This window comes from Pristis pectinata, chromosome 10 (assembly GCF_009764475.1).
Source record: "Pristis pectinata isolate sPriPec2 chromosome 10, sPriPec2.1.pri, whole genome shotgun sequence".
In the NCBI taxonomy this organism is placed as follows: Eukaryota; Metazoa; Chordata; class Chondrichthyes; order Rhinopristiformes; family Pristidae; genus Pristis; species Pristis pectinata.
The window spans coordinates 98401347-98420129 of record NC_067414.1 but is presented as its reverse complement, the minus strand read 5'-3'; the positions used below and the strand labels follow the sequence as shown (position 1 = coordinate 98420129).

At 41.3% G+C, this 18783-nt stretch overlaps 1 protein-coding gene across 1 annotated transcript in view; it reads left to right on the top strand.

The window, feature by feature from the left end:
* Positions 1-293: 293 nt before the first annotated feature.
* LOC127575526 (dynein axonemal heavy chain 8-like) overlaps positions 294-18783 on the top strand; it is a 443415-nt gene continuing 424925 nt past the window's right edge. The window contains 3 exon segments of the mRNA XM_052025459.1: positions 294-341; positions 1501-1635; positions 16775-16859. Coding sequence (XP_051881419.1) covers positions 306-341; positions 1501-1635; positions 16775-16859 — 256 coding nt within the window. The 5' untranslated portion in view covers positions 294-305.

Genomic DNA, 18783 nt, shown 5'->3' with positions numbered 1-18783 from the left:
AAGGAATGATTTGCAGAGTTGTAAGGGAACAGCAGCGGAGAGAAACTAATTGTGTTTCCAAAGAGTTAATTGAGGTTAAGCGGGCTGAATGACTCCTCTGAATAGCTTTTCGTTTTGGCTTCAACAATAAGAATTTATATGTACAACAAAATCTATTGTGATGGATAAACTTTAATCTTGTCTGCTTTAGGTTTCAAAAAATGAATCCAGTAGGCCTCATTCCCAGTGCCAGTGGATCTAATCTGGATTCAGGTGGTTTTTCTCAGGAGAAAAGACTTGGCAAAGTTCGACGAAGTACTGTTGGAATGCTAGCTTTGCAGGAGACAATAAAAGAAAAACAGGTATTTCTTTAATTATCAATAAGCATACGATAGTTTTGAAAGATGAAATTAAACAAGCAAAAAACTAAAAAGGACCATGTTAAAGTTCATTTGTTCTGTGTCTCCCTATTCCACAAAACTGTCAATGAGCTCTGGAACACCTTGCATGCCCTCCATCATTTGGACAACTTTTGATTCCCTGGCCCCCACTGCCTCATCTTCACTATGGATGTCCAGTCTTTATACACCTCCATCTCCCATCAGGAAGGCCTTAAGGAATGTTGGAGGCCAGCCCATAGAGTGATAGAGCCATACAGCATGGAAACAGGTCCTTCACCCTAACTCATCTGTGCTGACCAAGTTGCCTAACTGAGCTCATCCCATTTACCTGTGTTTGGCCCGTTTCCCTAAATCTTTACTACCCAGGCAACTGTCCAACTACCTTTAAAATGACATAATTGTACCCACCTCCACCACTATCTCTGGCAGTTCGTTCCTTACACCACCCTCTGTGGAAAAAGTTGCCTCTCAGGTCCTTCTTAAATCTTTCCTCTCTTACTTTAAACCTATGCTCTGGACTCTCTTATGCTAGGGAAAAGACTTTGGCTATTCACCCTAACTATGTCCCTCATGATTTTATAAACATCTATAGGGTCACCCTTCAACCTCCTACATTCCAGGGAAAAAAGTCATAGCCTGTGCAACCTTTCCTTTATACCCAGCCCTCCAGTCCCAGTAACATCTTTGTAAATATTTTTTTTTTTGCACCCTCTCCAAGTTGCATCCTTCCAGCAGCAGGATAACAGGAAATGCAACAGTACTCCAAATGTGTCCTTACCAACATCTTGAATAGCCGTAACATAACATCCCAACTCCTGTACTCAATATTCTGTCTGTCTCATTATAAGTATTTAAAGTGGAGGTAGATAAAATTTAGAAAGTTTGGGAGATTGAGGGCTCTGGGAATCTGGCACAGAGGAGAAGTAGAGGCCTGGGGTAGATCAGTGATAATCATATTGAATGGTGGGGCAGGCTTGAGGAGCCGGGGGGGCTGTTGCTGTTTCCAGTGACACTCTCAGGATATTTTAACAAAATGAAGATGAAATTAGATGGATGCTCTAAATTTATATTATTACTGGGTCAATGAATTCATTTATTTATGTTACATTTTTGAATTTAGGCAAGGTATAGGGAAGCCCGGGAAACAAGAAAAATGAAACTTGGTCAAACACATCGCTATATCATTGATGTCTTAGCTAAACGACTTCAACTGCAGAAAGCTGACGTTGAAGAATTTATCTTGGATTCACTATCTGTAAGTAATAGGATTTAAAATTATGAATTGTTTTTACATAATTTTGCCTCCTGTTTTTCTTAGCTAATTTATGGAGAACCTATCCTTTTTTGCTCATTTTTAGTACGGTAAAATTTCCTTAAGTTTGGTTTCTTCCAATTTTCTCATTTCCCTTTCACCCTCAGAAAAAAAAATTGAGGTTCCATTTCAACAAATTACTGCTCTGCTCTATTATCTATTCAGTGTGGTGTACTTCCATATAAATCTCTTGATCATCAGTAATAGGTTTATTCTCAAAATGGATGTGCTTTGTTTGGCTGAAAAGATTATCTCAAGGTAACCAGATGAGTAGAACCTAATTGCCAGAGTCATTCTGAAATATTAACTATTTATATACGTTCCTTGTCCATGTCCATGTCCACGTCCATAGATCCCTCAAGGTTGCCGCACAGGTTGATAGGGTTGTACGGTGTGTTGGCCTTCATTAGTTGGGGTATTGAGTTCAAGAGCTGCCAGGTAATGTTGCAGCTCTATAAAACTCTAGTTAGAGCACACTTGGAGTATTGTGTTCAGTTCTGGTCGCCTCATTATAGGAAGGATGTGAAAGCTTTAGAGAGGGTGCAGAGGAGATTTACCAGGATGCTGCCTGGATTGGAGACGTGTCTTATGGGGATAGGTTGAGCGAGCTAGGGCTTTTCCCTTTGGATTGAAGAAGGATGAGAGGTGACTTGATAGAGGTGTACAAGATGATGAGAGGCGTAGATTGAGTGGACAGTCAGAGACTTTTTCCCAGGGTGAAAATAGCTCACGAGGGGGCATAATTTTAAGGTGATTGGAGGCAGGTATAAGGGGGATGTCAGAGGCAAGTTTTTTTTACACAGAGCGTTGTGGGTGCATGGAATGCACTGCCGGCAGAGGTTGTTGGGGCAGATACGTTAGGGACATTTAAGAGACTTAGATAGCCACAAAAATGAAAGGAAAATGGAGGGCTATGAGGGAAGGAGGGGTTAGATCTTAGAGCAGGATAAAAATGTCGGTACAACACCATGGGCCGAAGGGCCTGTACTGTGCTGTAATGTTCAATGTTCTATATAGTACTGGAAGTTTTTCTGGTCTTGATAAATGGTAAGTTGGTGTATTTTTGAGCAGATACCTTTTTGATCCTCTGTATGAGCAGACAGGATTTAATCACATTGATGTCTGATCCATCAACAGAAACAACTTCTGCAAATGAAAGATGTCACAAAAATATATTTGCATATCTCAAAGTGGTCCAGAATTTTTAGGGATTGAAGTTACCTAAATATCAAACTATCTACCAGATTGCTTATGTTTCTGTTTACAACCTGAGGGCTAACAAATTTGGAGTCAACAATGACTAGAACACTTTCAAGGTGGCAAAGTGGCCCAGGATATTTCACAGAAGAGTTGTGAAACAAAATTTCAAACTGGTCCAGATAAAGATACTAGAACAAGAGACCAAAATTTTGGATTTATAGTTGGATTCAAGCTTTTGAGTTACATGAGATAAAAGTATGGAAGCAACTTTACCAGCCCACTGCTCAGCACTGCTTTATACACTATTGGAAACTCTTCACACAAGTAGAAGAAGGTAAAAATAACTTAGAAAGGAAATCCCAGACTTTAGGATAAAAACAATTGAAATTACTGTTGGCTGTTGTGGGAAGGTAAAAGTTAATGGTACAAGAAGCCAGAATCAAGGGTCTTGGAAGTGATTGAAGGTATCATAAAGAGTGAAATAAAATGAAGAATGAGAATTTTAAATGAAAGTCCTTGCTGGCCTTGAAGCCCATGTATTTCTTGTAATCCAGATCCAGCTCATTAATACAATTTAAAAAAAAAGTCTTAATACTAAACCAAGGATCACATACTTTCTATACTTAGAGTCATTGTCTCATATGGAGTATAGAACAGTACAGTACAGGAACAGACCCTTTGGCCTACAATGCCTGTGCCAAACAAACTAATTCTCTTCTGCCTGGACATGATCCATATTCCTCCATTCCATGCATATTCATGTGTCTTATCGAAAAACCTCTTAAACATCCCTATCATTTGCTTCCACCACTGCGTCTGGCAGACTGTTGCAGGCACCTACCACCCTGTGCAAAAAATATTTGCATCACATATTTCTTTTAAACTTTCCCCCTCTCACCTAAAGTGCATGTCTTTTTGTATTTGACTTTTCTACCCTGGGAGAAAGATTCTGACTGTCTATCCTATCTATGCTTCTCATAATTTTATAAACTTCTATCATGTTTAAACTAGATTGGCAGGGGGGTGGGACTTTGAGCAGGAGCAAGTCATGGGATAAAGCAGGAGCCAGTGAGAGCAAGTTTAGTAATCAGAATAGCCAGGGGCAAGTAAAGGCAGGGAAAGGAACACCCAGTTAAACTGCATTTATCTCAATGCACGGGGTTTTAACAGGTAAGGCGGATGAACTCAGAGCATGGATTGGCTCTGACAACTGGGATGTTATTCCAGGATACAGATGCCACAGAAGTGACAGAGGTGCAGGTAAGTGAGGAAGGGGTGTTGCCCTTTTGATAAGGGAGGACGTAACAGCAGTACTTAGAGATGACATTCTTGGGGGATCGTCCAGTGAGGCCAAATGAGTAGAACTTAGAAACACGAAGGGGAGGGTCACTTTAGTGGGGCTGTATTATAGACCCCCTGATAGTCAGCAGGAACTTGAGGAGCAGGTGTGTAGAGAAATTCTCAAGAGTTGTAAGAATAATAGGGTGGTATTAGTGGGAGATTTTAATTTTTGTGGAATTGACTGGACTACCCAGAGTGTTAAGGGCTTGGATGGGTTGGAATTTGTGAAACATGTCCAGGAAAGTTTCCTGAGTCAATATTATAGAGAACCCTACTCAGGAGGGTGCAATACTGGACCTTCTCTTAAGGAATGAGGTAGGGCAGGTAACTGAAGTGGCCATCATGGAGCACTGGCTCATAATTCGATTAGTTTTAAGATAGTGATGGAAAAGGATAGGACAGGTTCACAGGTTAGGGTCCTAAACTGGAGCAGGGCTAAGTTTTGGGTGAGCTATTTGAAGGGAAAGGAATGAATGGCAAGTGGGAGGCTTTTAAGAGTGTGATATTGAGAGTCCAGGAGCAGCATGTTCCTGTTAGGGTGAAGGGTAAACCTGGCAAGTTCAGGGAACCTTGGCTGATGAGAGATATTGAGGCTCTGGTCAAGAAAAAGAAGCAAGTATACATTGTGTTTAGGAGGTCGGGGATGATTGAATCCCTTGATGACTATAAAAAGATTAAGAATACTCTTAAGGGGGAAATCAGGAGGGCAAAGAGAAGGTATGAGGTGGATCTGGCAGGTAAGGTTAAGGAAAATCCCAAGAGGTTCTCTAGAAATATTAAAAGAAAAAGGGTGGCAAGGGGGAGGGTACGTCCCTTTAGAGATCAGCAGGGCCTCCTATGTCTTGAGTCACAGGAAATAGGTGGGATTTTTAACGAATATTTCTCCTCAGTGTTTACTGAGGAGAAAATCATGGTTGCTTAAGAGATAAGGAGATGTTTTGGAGAATATTTGTATTACCAGGGAGGAGGTATTTGTAGCCTTACAATGCATTAAGGTCAATAAGTCCAAGGAGTATAAGTACATAGTTTGTTCAGAGCAGCGTCACATGTAGACGGTGGTGAAAAAGGTGTTTAGCATGGTGGCCTTCATCAGTCAGGGCATTGACTATAGGAGTTGGGACATTATAGTGCAGTTTTATAAGTCATTGTTGAGGCTGCACTTGGAGTACTGTGTACAGTTTTGGTCACTCTGTTATTGGAAAGATGTGTTTAAACTGGAAAGAATGCAGAAAAGATTTATGAGAATGTTGTCAAGATGAGAGGGCCTGAGTTATAGGGAGAGTTTAGCCAGGCTAGGTCTTTATTCCTTGGAGTGTAAGAGAATGAGGGGTGATCTTATAGAGGGTTTATAAGATCATGAGGGGCATATATAAGGTGGATGGGTAGGATTGGGGAGTCTAAAACTAGGGGGCATAGACTTAGGGTGAGAGGGAGAGATTTAAAAGGGACTTGAGGAGCAACTTTTTCATGCAGGGGGTAGTGAGTATATGGAACGAGCTGCCAGAGGAAGTGGTTGAGGCAGGTACAATAGTATAATTTAAGAAGCACTTGGATAGGTACATGCAGGGGCGGGGCTTAGAGACAGATGGGCCAAACGCAGGAAATTGGGGCTAGATGGGTAGGCACCATGGCCGGCATGGACTCGTTGGGCTGAAGGGCCTGTATCCATGCTGTTTTCATCTGTGACTTGATGAATCTAGGGCTTCCCCTTAGCTTCCGATGCTTCAGAGAAAACAACCCAAAACACTACTCAATTTGAACCAGGGGCTTGAATCTAAATTAAGAAAGCAACAAAAGTTTGCGGTGTGAATTGTCTGATAGATCAAGAAACTAGCTTAAAAGTTTTTTTTTCTCTGCTTGCTGTTCTTAGGCATTCCCTCAGGATTGAGAATGAATTGCTTCCACTTGGTTTTTGTGAGTTCGGAGGTGATTGATATAGCCAATGTGGGAATCACAGACTCATCCACAGGGGCAGTGGGTCCCTTATGGGGAAGGGGGCTGGATAGTTTGTGAGATGGTGTGTTACTTCTGCCTTCCGCCTATTCCTGATGCATGAACCCAAGGTCCTTAATACTGTTGCAAATGTTCCTCCACTTTTGAATGGCTATGGGCTAGGGCTTCCCAAGAGTCATTGAGAATGTTGCATTTTTTTTAAGGAGGCTTTGAGCACATCCTTGAGTCTTTTTCTTTGTCCACCTGGTATCTCTTCTTGTAGCAGAGTTCAGAGTGGAATGCCTCTTTCAGGAGACTGGTCTGCGATATGCGAATGATTTGGGCCACAGTGTTCAGGATGTTGGCCCAGGAGAGGAACTAACATTGGTTATCTTATCTTCTAGTGAATTTGAGTGATTTTGTGGTGATAATGTTGATAGCATATTTCAAGTCTCCAGAGGTTCCTGCTATAAGTAGTTGAGGTCTCGGTCTCACTCTCACTGTGGCAAATAAGAGAAGTTAAAGATGGTACTAAATCAAAGGAAAAGGTTTAAAATGTTGCCATAAAGAGCAGTGAGCCTTAGGATTGAGAAAATTTCAGATTTTACAAAGGACGACCAAGAGGTTGATCAGGAAAAGGTAATAAACTGGCAAAAAATAGGCTGTATAAAAGAAAAGATCATGTGGTCCCCTACTGGTGTAATTATATTGAGGAATAAAGAAATGGTAGAGAAACAAATATATCTGTCTTCATGAGAAAAGACACAGAAAACCTGGACGATGATGAAGGACTACAGCAAATGAGAAGCTGAAAAAAATAATATTAGTAGAGATAATAACAGGACCTGAAAGCCTGTTCAACAGGGTGTTGAAGGAGGTGTCTGTACAGATAATGGATGCACTGGTTTCCATTTTTAAAAATTCTACAGATTCTTGAATAGTTTCCACAGATTAGAAGGTAGCAAATGTAACCCCACTATTTGAGGAAGGAGAAAGAAAACAATGAACTGCAATTCAGTTACCTATATGTCAAAAATATGGAGAATGCTATAAACTATTATTAGGGAAGTGGTAATAGGACACTTAGAAAATAATAATGATTGGGAAGAATTATGGATTTATGAAAGGTCAATCCTGTATAACAACTTCGTTAGTGTTTATTAAGGTTGTAACTAGCTGAGGGGAACCAATGGATTTGGTGCCTTTGGACTTTGAAAAGGTTTGGATAAGGTGGCACACAGGAAATTACTAAATTGAATTTGAGCATATGGGATCAGGGATGTGGATTAAGGACTGTGTTAATGAACAGAAAATGAAGACAAGGAATAAACAGGTCATTTTGAGTCTGTGATGATGGGGTCTCAGCTGTTTACAATCTGTATCAATGATTTAGATGAGGGCATCAGGTGTAATATACAAGTTTGCTGATAATGATAGAAATGTGGGTATCAGCATGGGTTGTGTGGAGAATACAGAAAGGCTTGAAGGAGATTTAGAGTGGCTAAGTGAATGGGCAAGGATGAAGTAGATGGAATATTTTGTTGTAAAAGTGCGTTAATTGTTTTTGCACCTTCCTTTATTGCCTGTACATTGTTTCTTATAATATGGAGATAAATCTTCTCTCAGTATTCTAATTATGGTGCAAAACAGTTTGCAGGGCTCCAGGAAAGAGGTGGTGGAATGGGACACTTGAAAGGGTTGTTCTAATTGGATCTGGCAGAGACTCGTTGACCGAATGGCATCCTTGTGTTTCATGACAATTCAATGTTCTTTGATATTGCAGACAGAAAACTATTAACTTACTGGACTAATCGGCAGGGTTGTGTAGCATTGATTCAGAGACTTGAGTTTGAATCCCATCATGGCAGCTGGGATTTTAAATTTTAGTAAATACATTAATCTAGAATTTTGATAAATAAATATCTCAGTAACTGAAACTATCAACTCATAAAGATAATATCTAATTAACTAATGTCCTTAAGCAAAGAAAATCTGCTATCATTACCTAGTCTGGGATATATGTTACACTAGACCTCCAGGTTTACTTAAATTTTTCCCCTCTCACCTTAAATCGATGCCTCTAGTTCTAGACACCCCTACTATGGGAAAAAGACTGTGGCTATTCACCTTATCTATGCCTTTCATGATTTTATATACCTCTATGAGGTCACCCCTCAGCCTCCTGCACTCCAGGGAGAAACATCTCAGCCTATCCAGTCTCTGCTTATGACTCAGGCCCTCTAGTCCCATTAACGTCCTTGTGAATCTTTTCTGCACCCTTTCCAGCTTAATGAAATTCTTCCTATAGAACCAGAACTGCATACAATACTCTGTGTGATCTCACTGATGTCTTGTATATTTGTAAAATGACATCCAACTCTTGTACTCAAGGTGTGGGAATTGAATTACTGATCAGGGAGAATGTCACAATGGCATTTCAGGAAGGACATACTTGAGGGCTTATCCACTGAGGCAATATGGGTAGAGCTCAGAACTAAGAAAGGTGCAGTCACTGTTATGCAATTATACTGCAGGCCTCCCAATAGACAGCAGGAAATAAAGGGGCAGGTATGTAGGCTGACTATGAAATTTTGGAAAGATGTAAAAGGACTGTTGTTGTGGATGACTTTAATTTCCACATAACTTAATGGGTGCATGCAAGAGGGTTTCTTGAAGAACACTGTGGGAAGCTTGAAGAAATTATGGCAGCCCTTGCTGAGATATAAGTATCATCATTCGTGATGAGTAGGATGCCGGAATACTGGAGAGTAGCTAATGTGGTGCCCTTATTTAAGGAGGGCTGCAAAGAAAAACCTAGGAGCAGTAAGCCGAACATCTGGGGTAGGTAAGTAATTGGAGGGGATTCTGAGGGATAAGATATACACACATTTGGAAAGACAGGAGTTGATTAGGGATAGTCAGCATGGCTTTGGGCATGGGAGATCATGTCTCGCAAATTTGATTGAATCTTTTGAAGAAGTAACCAAGAAGGTCGATGAGCGCAGGGCAGTAGATGTAGTCCATATTGACTTTAGCAAGGACTTTGAGGCTCTGAATGGTAAATTGTCCTGGAAGGTTAGATCACATGGGATCCAGGAAGAATTTGCCAACTGGATACAGAATTGTCTTGATGGTAGGAAGCAAAGAGTGATGGTGGAAGGTTGTTTTTCAGACTGGAGGCCCATGACTAATGGTGTGCCTAGGGGTCAGTGCTGAGCCCATTGTTGTTTGTCATCTGTATCAGTGATTTGGATGAGAATGTACAAGGCGTGGTTAGTAAGTTTACTGAAATAATTGATGTCGTAGACAGTGAAGAAAGTTATCAAGAATTACAGTGGGATGTTGATCAGCTGGGTAAGTGTACTGAGGAATGGCAAATGGAGTTTAATTCACGTAAATGCAAGGTTTTGCATCTTAGGAAGTCAAACCAGGGTAGGACTTGTATAGTGAATGGTAGTGACCTGGGGAGTGTTGTGGAACAGAAGGACCTAGGAATACAGGTACATAGTTCACTGAAAGTGGCGTCACAGGTAGACAGGATGGTGAAGAAGGCATTTGGCAGGCTGGCCTTCATCATTTAGGGCATTGGGTATTGAAGTAGGGATGTTGCGTTACAGTGGTACAAGATGTTGATGAGGCCACACTTGGAGTATTGTTCAGTTTTGGTCACCCTCCTATTGGACAGATGCCATTAAGCTGGAAAGAGTGCAAAATAGATTTATGAGAATGTTGCCAGGACTCAAGGGACTGAGTTATAGGGAGAGGTTGAGCAGGCTAAGACTATATTCCTTGGAGTGTAGGAGACTGAGGGGTGATCTTAGAGTGATGTATAAAATCATGAGGGTCATAGATAGGGTGAATGCACACATTTTTCCCCCAGCATGGAGGAATCAAGAACAAGAGGGCATAGGTTTAAGATGAGAGTGGAAAGATTTAATAGCAATCTGATACGTAGGCTGGTGGATTGATAGGTGAGGAGCAGGGGAGCTGTATCCCTGTTCTGTCTTGGGGGGGATGGGGTAAGTGCAGAACTGTGGGAAATAGAGGAGATGTGAATGAGGGCTGCATCAATAACAGTGGGAGGGAGGGCTTCCTGAAAAAGAAGGACCTCTTGGTTGTCCTGGAGCGGAAGGCGAAGATGGAGGAACTGACAAAAAGGAATGATGCCCTAACAAGTGACAGGGTGAGAGGATGTCTTGTCAAGGTAGCTATGGGACTCAGTGGGTTTGTACTAGATGGAGGTGGATAATCTGTGTCCTGAGATGGAGACAGAGATCAAGAAAGAGGAGAGAGTTGTTGGAGATGGATAAGTGAATTTGAGGGCGGTTGGAAGTTTGTAGCTAAGTTAATGAAATTGACGTGTTCCGCACCTTGATTCCATGCTCCATCTTCCTGTCCTATCAGATTCCATCATCTTTGTCACTTCCATCTATCACCTCCCAGCTTCTGGTGCTCTTCCCACTCTCCCCTCCTCCATCTGCCTATCACTTCTCTTCACCTGGATCCACCTATAGCTTGCCAGCTCTTGCTCCACCCCTTCCCTCCACCTTTTTATACATCTATCTCTCCTCTATCTTTCAGTCCAAATCAAGGGTCTCAACCTGAAATGTTGACTGTCCATTTCCTTCCATAGTTGCTGCCTGACCTGTTGATTTCCTCCAGGTTTTTGTCTGACATGTGGGAGTCATTTAAAGACCAGCTGATCAGAATTCAGAACCAGTATGTTACTGTGAGGAAGAAAGACAAGGATGGCAAGGTTTGGGATCCTTGGGTGAAGAGAGATGTATGTAAGGTTTGAGATCAGATAGGGCCCATAAGAAATATAAAGGAAGCAGGAAGAAACTCAAATAGGGAATCAGGAGGGCCAAAGGGGGATATGAAATATCCTTGGTGAGCAGGATTAGGGAAAATCCCAAGGCATTTTATGCATCTATAATAAACAAGAGGGTAGCTAGGGAGAGGCTAGGACTACTCGGGCAAAGGAGGGAATTTATGCCTGGAGCTAGAGGAAGTAGGTGAGGTACTAAATGACTACTTTGCATCAGTATTCACCAAGGAGAAGCACATGGAGAATAGTGAGATTAATGTAGTGTATTGCTAATATTCCAGGGCATGTTGCTATCAAGAAATAGGCCCGATTGGATCTCTCCCAGGTTATTGAGGGAGGCAAGAGAGGAGATTGCTAGGGCCTTGACAGATCTTTGTATCCTCTCTATCCACAGTCGAGGTCCCAAAGCACTGGAGAGTAGCCAATGTTGTTCCTCTGTTTAAGAAGGGTGTTAAGGATAATCCAGCAAGTTATAGGACGATGAGCCTTACATCAGAAGTAGTGAAGCTACTGGAAGAGATTCTAAGGGGTAGGACTTACATGCATTTGGAAAAGCATGGGCTAATCAGGGGTAGTCATCATGGCTTTGTGTGGGGCAGGTCACATCTTACAAATTTGATTGAATTATTTGAGGAGGTGAGGAAGATGATTGACGAAGCTAGGGTCGTGGATGTTGTATACCTGTTCTTCAGTAAGGCATTTAACAAGGTTACTCATGGTAGGCTGATCCAGAAGATTGACACGTGGGATCCATGGAGACTTGGTGGACTGGATTCAAAATTGGCTTAGCTATTGAAGACAGGGTAGTGATGGAGGGGTATTTCTCTGACTGGAGGTCTGTGATCAGTGGTTTTCTGCAGGAACCTCCAGTTTTTGTGATATACACAAATAATTTCCATGAAAATATAGATGGGATGATTAGTAAGTTTGAAGACAATATAAAAATTTGTGGAGGTAATTGGTAGAGCTAATGAGGAAGGTTGTCAAAGGATACCACTGGATGTAGATCAGTTGGATATATGGGCAGAGAAATGTCAAATAGAATTTAATCCAGACAAGTGTGAGGTGTTACACTTTGCATGTCAAATGTAAGGGGAAAGTATACAATAAATCGCAGGATCCTTAGGTGCACTGATATACCAAGGGATCTTGGGATGCAAGTCCATAGCACCCTGAAAGTGGCAACACAAGTAGGTGGGATGGAAAAGGAGTACAGCATGCTTGCCTTCATCAGTCAGGGCATTGAGTATAAAAGTTGGGAAGACATTGAGTCTGTATAAAACTTTGGTTAGGTCTCCTTTGGAGTATTGTGTGCAGTTCTGGTCTCCTTTGGAGTATTGTGTGCAGTTCTGGTTACTGCATTACAAGCTTTGGAGAGGGTGCAGAAATGGTTCACCAGGATGTTGCCTGGATTAGAAAATATTAACCATAAGGAGAGGTTGGACAAACTTGTATTGTTTTCACTGGAGTGTCAGAGGCTGAGGGGAGACCTGATAGAAATTTATAAAATTATGAGAGCTGTAGATAAGGTAGATAGTCTTTTTCCAAGGATAGAAATGTCAAATACTAGAGGGCATAACTTTAAGGTGGAAGGGGGAATGTTTAAGGGCAATCTGCCAGGCAACACAGGTAGGTGCCTGGAATGCACTGTGATATATTGTGTTGCTGCTGCAGAAAGCAAATTTTCATGGCATTTATACCTTGGGTATGTATTCCCATGACAATAAACTTAAACTTGAAGCAGTTATGACAGTGACATTTGAGAGGCATTTAGATAGGCATGCAGGAAATGGAGGGATAGGGATCATGAGCAGGCAGATGGGATTAGTTTAATTTGGCACCATGGTCGTCTCAGACATCGTGTCTGAGGAAAGCATCTGGCCTGGATGGAGTGCTCGGCCATGCTCTTAGATCCCGCACAGATGAGCTGGCAGGGGTATTTGCAGACATTTTTAACCTCCCCCTACTTCAATCTGAGGTCCGCATCTGGTTAAGACCACTATCATCCTGGTACCTAAACAAAATAATGTTCCTTAATGACTACCACCTGGTGGCTTTGACATCCACCATCATGAAGTGCTTCAAGAGGCTGGTCATAGCACACATTAACTCCAGCCTCCCAGACAAAATCAACACACTGCAATTCACCTATCACCAAAACAGGTCCACAGCGGATTTCCCTGACCCTACCCTCATCTCTGGAACATCTGGACAGTAAAGGCACCTATGTTAGACTATTGTTTATTGGCTACAGCTCCGCCTTGAATAATATAATTTTAAGCAAACTCATCTTCAAACTCCTAGACCATGGTCTCAACACCTCCCTTTGCAGCTGAATCCTTGAAATCCTGACCAACAGACCACAATCAGTAAGGATAGGCAGCAACACCACTGCCACGATTATCGTCAACAGTGGTGCCCCACAAGGCTGTATCCTCAGCCCCCTTCTCTACTCCCTATATACTCACGACTGCATGGCCAGATTCTGCTCTAACTCCATCTACAAGTTTGCAGATGACAGCCCCGTAGTGGGCCAAATCTCAAATAACGATGAGTCAGAGTACAGGAAGGAGATAGAGAGCTGAGTGGCATGCTGCCATGACAACAATCTTTCCCTCAATGTCTGCAAAACAAAAGAGCTGGTCATTGACTACAGGAAGGGAAGTGATCCACATGCTCCTGTTGTTATCAACAGAGCTGAGGTTGAGAGCTTCAGGTTCCTAAAGGTGAACATTACCAATAGCCTGTCCTGATCCAACCATGCAGACTCCATGGCCAAAAAAGTGCACCAGCGCCTCTACTTCCACAGGAGGCTAAAGAAATTTGGCATGTCCTGTATGACCCTCACCAATTTTTATTGATGAACCACAGAAAGCATCCTATCTGGATGCTTCACGGCTTTGTATGGCAACTGCTGTGCCCGAGACCGCAAGAAACCGCAGAGAGTTGTGGACACAGCACAGTACATCATGAAAACTGGTCTCCCCTCCATGGACTCTGTCAACACTTCTTGCTGCCTTGGTAAAGCAGTCAACGTAATCAAAGACCCCACACACTCCAGACATTTTCTTTTCTCCCCACTCCCAGTGGGCAGAAGACACAAAAGCTCACCAGGCTCAAGGACAGCTTCTATCCTGCTGTTATAAGACTATTGAACTGTTACCTAGTACAATAAGACGGACTCTTGACCTCACACTCTACCTCGTTATGGCCCTTGCACCTTATTGTTTGCCTGCACTGCCCTTTCTCTGTAACTGTAACACTTTATTCTGCATTTCGTTATTGCTTTCCCTTTTACTACCTCAACTACCAAACTGTTGTAATGAAATGATCAGTATGGATGGCATGCAAAACAAAGATTTTCATTGTACCTCAGTACATGTGACATAATAAACCAACTTATCAATTTACATCATGGCCCGAAGGGCCTGTTCCTGTGCTGGAGAGACAAGAAACTGCAGATGCTGGCAACAAACAATCTGCTGGAGGAATTCTGGGCTAAGCAGGATCTATCTCTGTGCTGTTCTACATTCTATATTATGTGTTCTTTGTTCCAGATATATCAGTGTGATTGACTCTTAACAGCTTTTTCAGTTCAGGGGTAGTTAAAGATGGGTAATAAACATATGCATTGCCAGTGACATCCACATCCTTTGTTTAAAAAAAAGAAATAAAATATTCCCAAACCTATCACTCAAGAGCCAATGGTGATTGAATTTTGTATGTATTTTCATAATCTAGATACAGTGAATGATGTAACAATAGATAGAAAACAAAGGCCCTTTATTGGAACGAGAAGTGAACCAACATCGGTGTCCTCTCCCAAACAATATTCTGAGCATTGAGACCTAATTAGACTCATAGAACATAGAACATGACAGCACAGTACAGGCCCTTCAGCCCACGATGTTGTGCTGACATTTTATCTTGCTCTAAGATCTATTTAATCCCTCCCTCCCTCCCTCCCTCCCTCCCACATAGCCCTCCATTTTTCTATCATTCATATGGCTATCTAAGAGACTCTTAAATGTATCTGCCCCCACAACCTCTGCTGGCAGTGTGCTCCACGCACCCACCACTCTCTGTGTAAGACAAAAACTTACCTTTGACATCCCCCCCCCCTTATACTTTCCTCCAGTCACCTTAAAATGATGCCCCCTCGTGTTAACCATTTTCACCCTGGGAAAAAGTCTCTGACTGCCCACTCAGTCTGTGCCTCTTATTATCTTGTACACCTCCATCAAGTCACCCCTCATCCTCCTCTCCAAAGAGAAAAGCCCTACCTCACTCAACCTATGCTCTCCAATCCAGGCAGCATCCTGGTAAATCTCCTCTGCACCCTCTCTAAAGCTTCCACATCCTTCCTATAATGAGGCGACCAGAACTGAACACAATACTCCAAGTGTGCTCTAACCAGAGTTTTATAGAGCTACAACATTACCTGGCAGCTCTTGAACTCAATACCCCAACTAATGAAGGCCAACACAGCATATGCCTTCTTAACAACCCTATCGACCTGTGTGGTAACCTTGAGGGATCTATGGGTGTGGAGCCCAAGATCCCACTGATCCTCTATACTGCTAAGAGTCCTGCCATTAACCTTGTATTCTGCCTTCAAATTCAATCTTCCAAAGCGTATCACTTCATACTTTTCGGGGTTGAACTCCATCTGCCACTTCTCAGCCCAGCTCTGCATCCTATCAATGTCCTGTTGTAACCTACAGCAACCTTCTACACTAACTACAACACCATCAACCTTTGTGTCATCAGCAAACTTATTAACCCATCCTTCCACATCCTTATGGACCTGCATATATTCCAGACCCTTGCTCACTCATTAACCTATCTGTGTCTCTGCAGACGCTCCACATCCTCTGTACAATTTGCTTTTCCACTTAGTGTCATGAGCAAACTTAGATGCGCTACACTCGGTCCCCTCTTCCAAATTGTTAATGTATATTGTGAACAGTTGCAGGCCCAGCACCGACACCTGTGGCACTCTGCTCACCACTGATTGCCAACCAGAGAAACACCCATGTATCCCAACTCTTTGCCTTCTGTTGGTTAACCAATCCTCTATCCATGCTAATACCTTACCCCAACTTCATGCATCCTTATCTTATGGATAAATCTTTTATGTGTAGTCTTTTATCTTATGGTTAAGACTTTTAAGTCTTTTAATCTTAAAAAAAACCAATATTTCCACTGACTCTTGAGAATCCATGACCTCTGCTCAAAGTGGTGAAGAAGCATTTCAAATGGTATGAAGAACCTTGCATTAAGAGCTTACAGAGATGAGAAGACTGCTTCATTAAACTACCCACCTTCCCCCCTGTCAGGCACCTACCTATGGAAGAGACTGCAGTTCCCACATTGACTTCTTCAGGAACCCACAAAACTAGAGTGGAAGCAAGTCATCCTTAATTCTGCCTAAGAAATAGCTTATACTTTCACTGAACCTTGCAGCAGTTATTAACAGTGTGCCAAACTGAAAATGAGCCATTTATTCCTATTCTCAATTTTCTATCCATTAAGCAATCTCCTGTTAAGTCATATTATCCCCAAACCTTGTTTTAATAATCTCCTATTAAATATTGTTAATCATTTCAGATTTGAATTCAGGAGATTATTGATTGGAAGAGATGTAACATTTAAAATTTATTGGCAGGGAAGTATGCATTATTGCTGTTTTGTTCACTTTTTATTTTCATGACATAATAAATCTTCTCACGGAAAAAAACATAAGTAAAATATTAATTATTTACAAATTCCTGTTGGCAGTTACAACCATACGATGATTTCTTTTCAAGAGGAGGCAGTAAAGCACTTGCATTCTTTTATGAAGAAGCAGATCCACCGATAATAGGTAAAAGTAAGATTAAGATCAGAAAGATTAAAAGTATGATAAGTTAATGCGGAAGTTTATTCTCTTCAAGTACACACCAAGTATAACAAACATTGTCAAACATTTTCTCATTGTCCATGTTATCATTTTCAAATTTGTATTGTGTGTGATGCTATCGAGCTAGGATTCGTGGACTATCCTGTTATAATTATAGTTCCGATGCAGGCGACCCCTGTGGTATGGCCGTTTGGGTAATGGAAATCTGCCCTCATAGAATTCACAAATCACTACCCAAAAAGTTGAGATATGGAATAAAATTCACTCTCAGAGGATCTATGTGGGAAAAAAAATTGTTTTTTCTTTCCAACTTGCGTTTCTTATTGCATGCGCAGATGACTATAATGAAAGTGAGAAATACTAGCATTGGAGGTAGTCCAAAAAAGATTCATCAGATGAATTCCTGAGATGAGTGGATTGTCCTGTCATTAGAGGCTAAAGAATTTGGATCTATAGTACATGGAGTTTTGAAAGAATGAGGGGTGATCTTATTGTAACATACAAGATCCTAAAAGGGCATGACAGAATTATACATTATATTATAAATAAGTACAAATATAATGTATATTATAAATGTATATACATTATAAATAATATTAATTACAATATTGCCCTATATCAAGCATTCCTGGCTCATGGCCAGAAAGACACTAAAGGGCTATTCCTTTCACCAACTATGGACTTGGACCAGATTTCTTGTTGAGGTGTTTTTGTATGATGAATTATGTAAAGGTACCTTTATACTTCTGTTACTGCATATCTGGAGCACTTTGGATTTCCTTAACTGCATTTGTTTGTTCTGATTGTTTTTGTAATTTTGCTAATGAGCAAACACTTCATATGACCTGTTTTGAAATAGCGTCTAAACTGTTTTATTTAATTACCATAACAATGTGCATATATTAATAAACATACATAATACATATTGTATATTTAGATGTTGATAATACATATTGTATATTTAGATAACCACTAGGGGGTGGTTACTTGGAAAGTCGAAGTATGTAGGAATGTCTTCTCATAGAGGGGGGTGAATCTCTGGCATTATCTCACCTGGAGGGTTGTGGAGACTATCATTGGAGGCAGATAAAATTTTGAAAAGTTGTGGAATTAAAGGTTATGAGAAACTGGCTCAGAGACGTTACAAATAATTTTAGATCATTTGATCTGTCTTTCTGTGTATGTTAGAATTCCTGATTGATTTTTGACTCCTTGTTTCTGATGCTCTTAGTATAGTACAACCTACCGGACTTGTCTCACAGACTTGCTATTAGCAACACATTACACAGACAAAGAAGCATAATCAGATTCTTAACTACCACACTAACTCACCTTTCAGATATATTTCCTTGGTTCCACCCATTCATAGAATCATAGAAGCTTAAAACACAGTAATGGATCCACATTTCGGCCCACCTCGTGTATGTTGACTGTGATGCCTATCAACACTAATCCCATTTGCCTGCATTAGGCCTGAATCCCTCTATGCCTTTCCTATCTAAGTACCTGTCCAAATGCCTTTTAAACATTGTAATTGTACCTGCCTCTACCACCTCCTCTGACATCTTGTTCCAGATAACCACCACCCTCTATGTGGTTATTCTTCCATCACTTTAGAGTTATACAGTCATACAGCACCGAAACAAGCCCTTCAGCCCAACATATTCATGCCTTCCAAAATGTCTGTCTGAGCTTGTCACATTTTGCTGTGTTTGGCCCATATCGCTTTAAACCTTTTCTGTCCATGTACCTGTATAAATGCCTTTTAAACATTGTAATTTTACCTGCCTCGACACCTTCCTCTGGCAGCTCATTCCATATACCCACCAGCCACTGTGTGGAAAGTTGCCTCCCAGGTCCCCTCTAAATCTTTCCCCTCACCTTAACT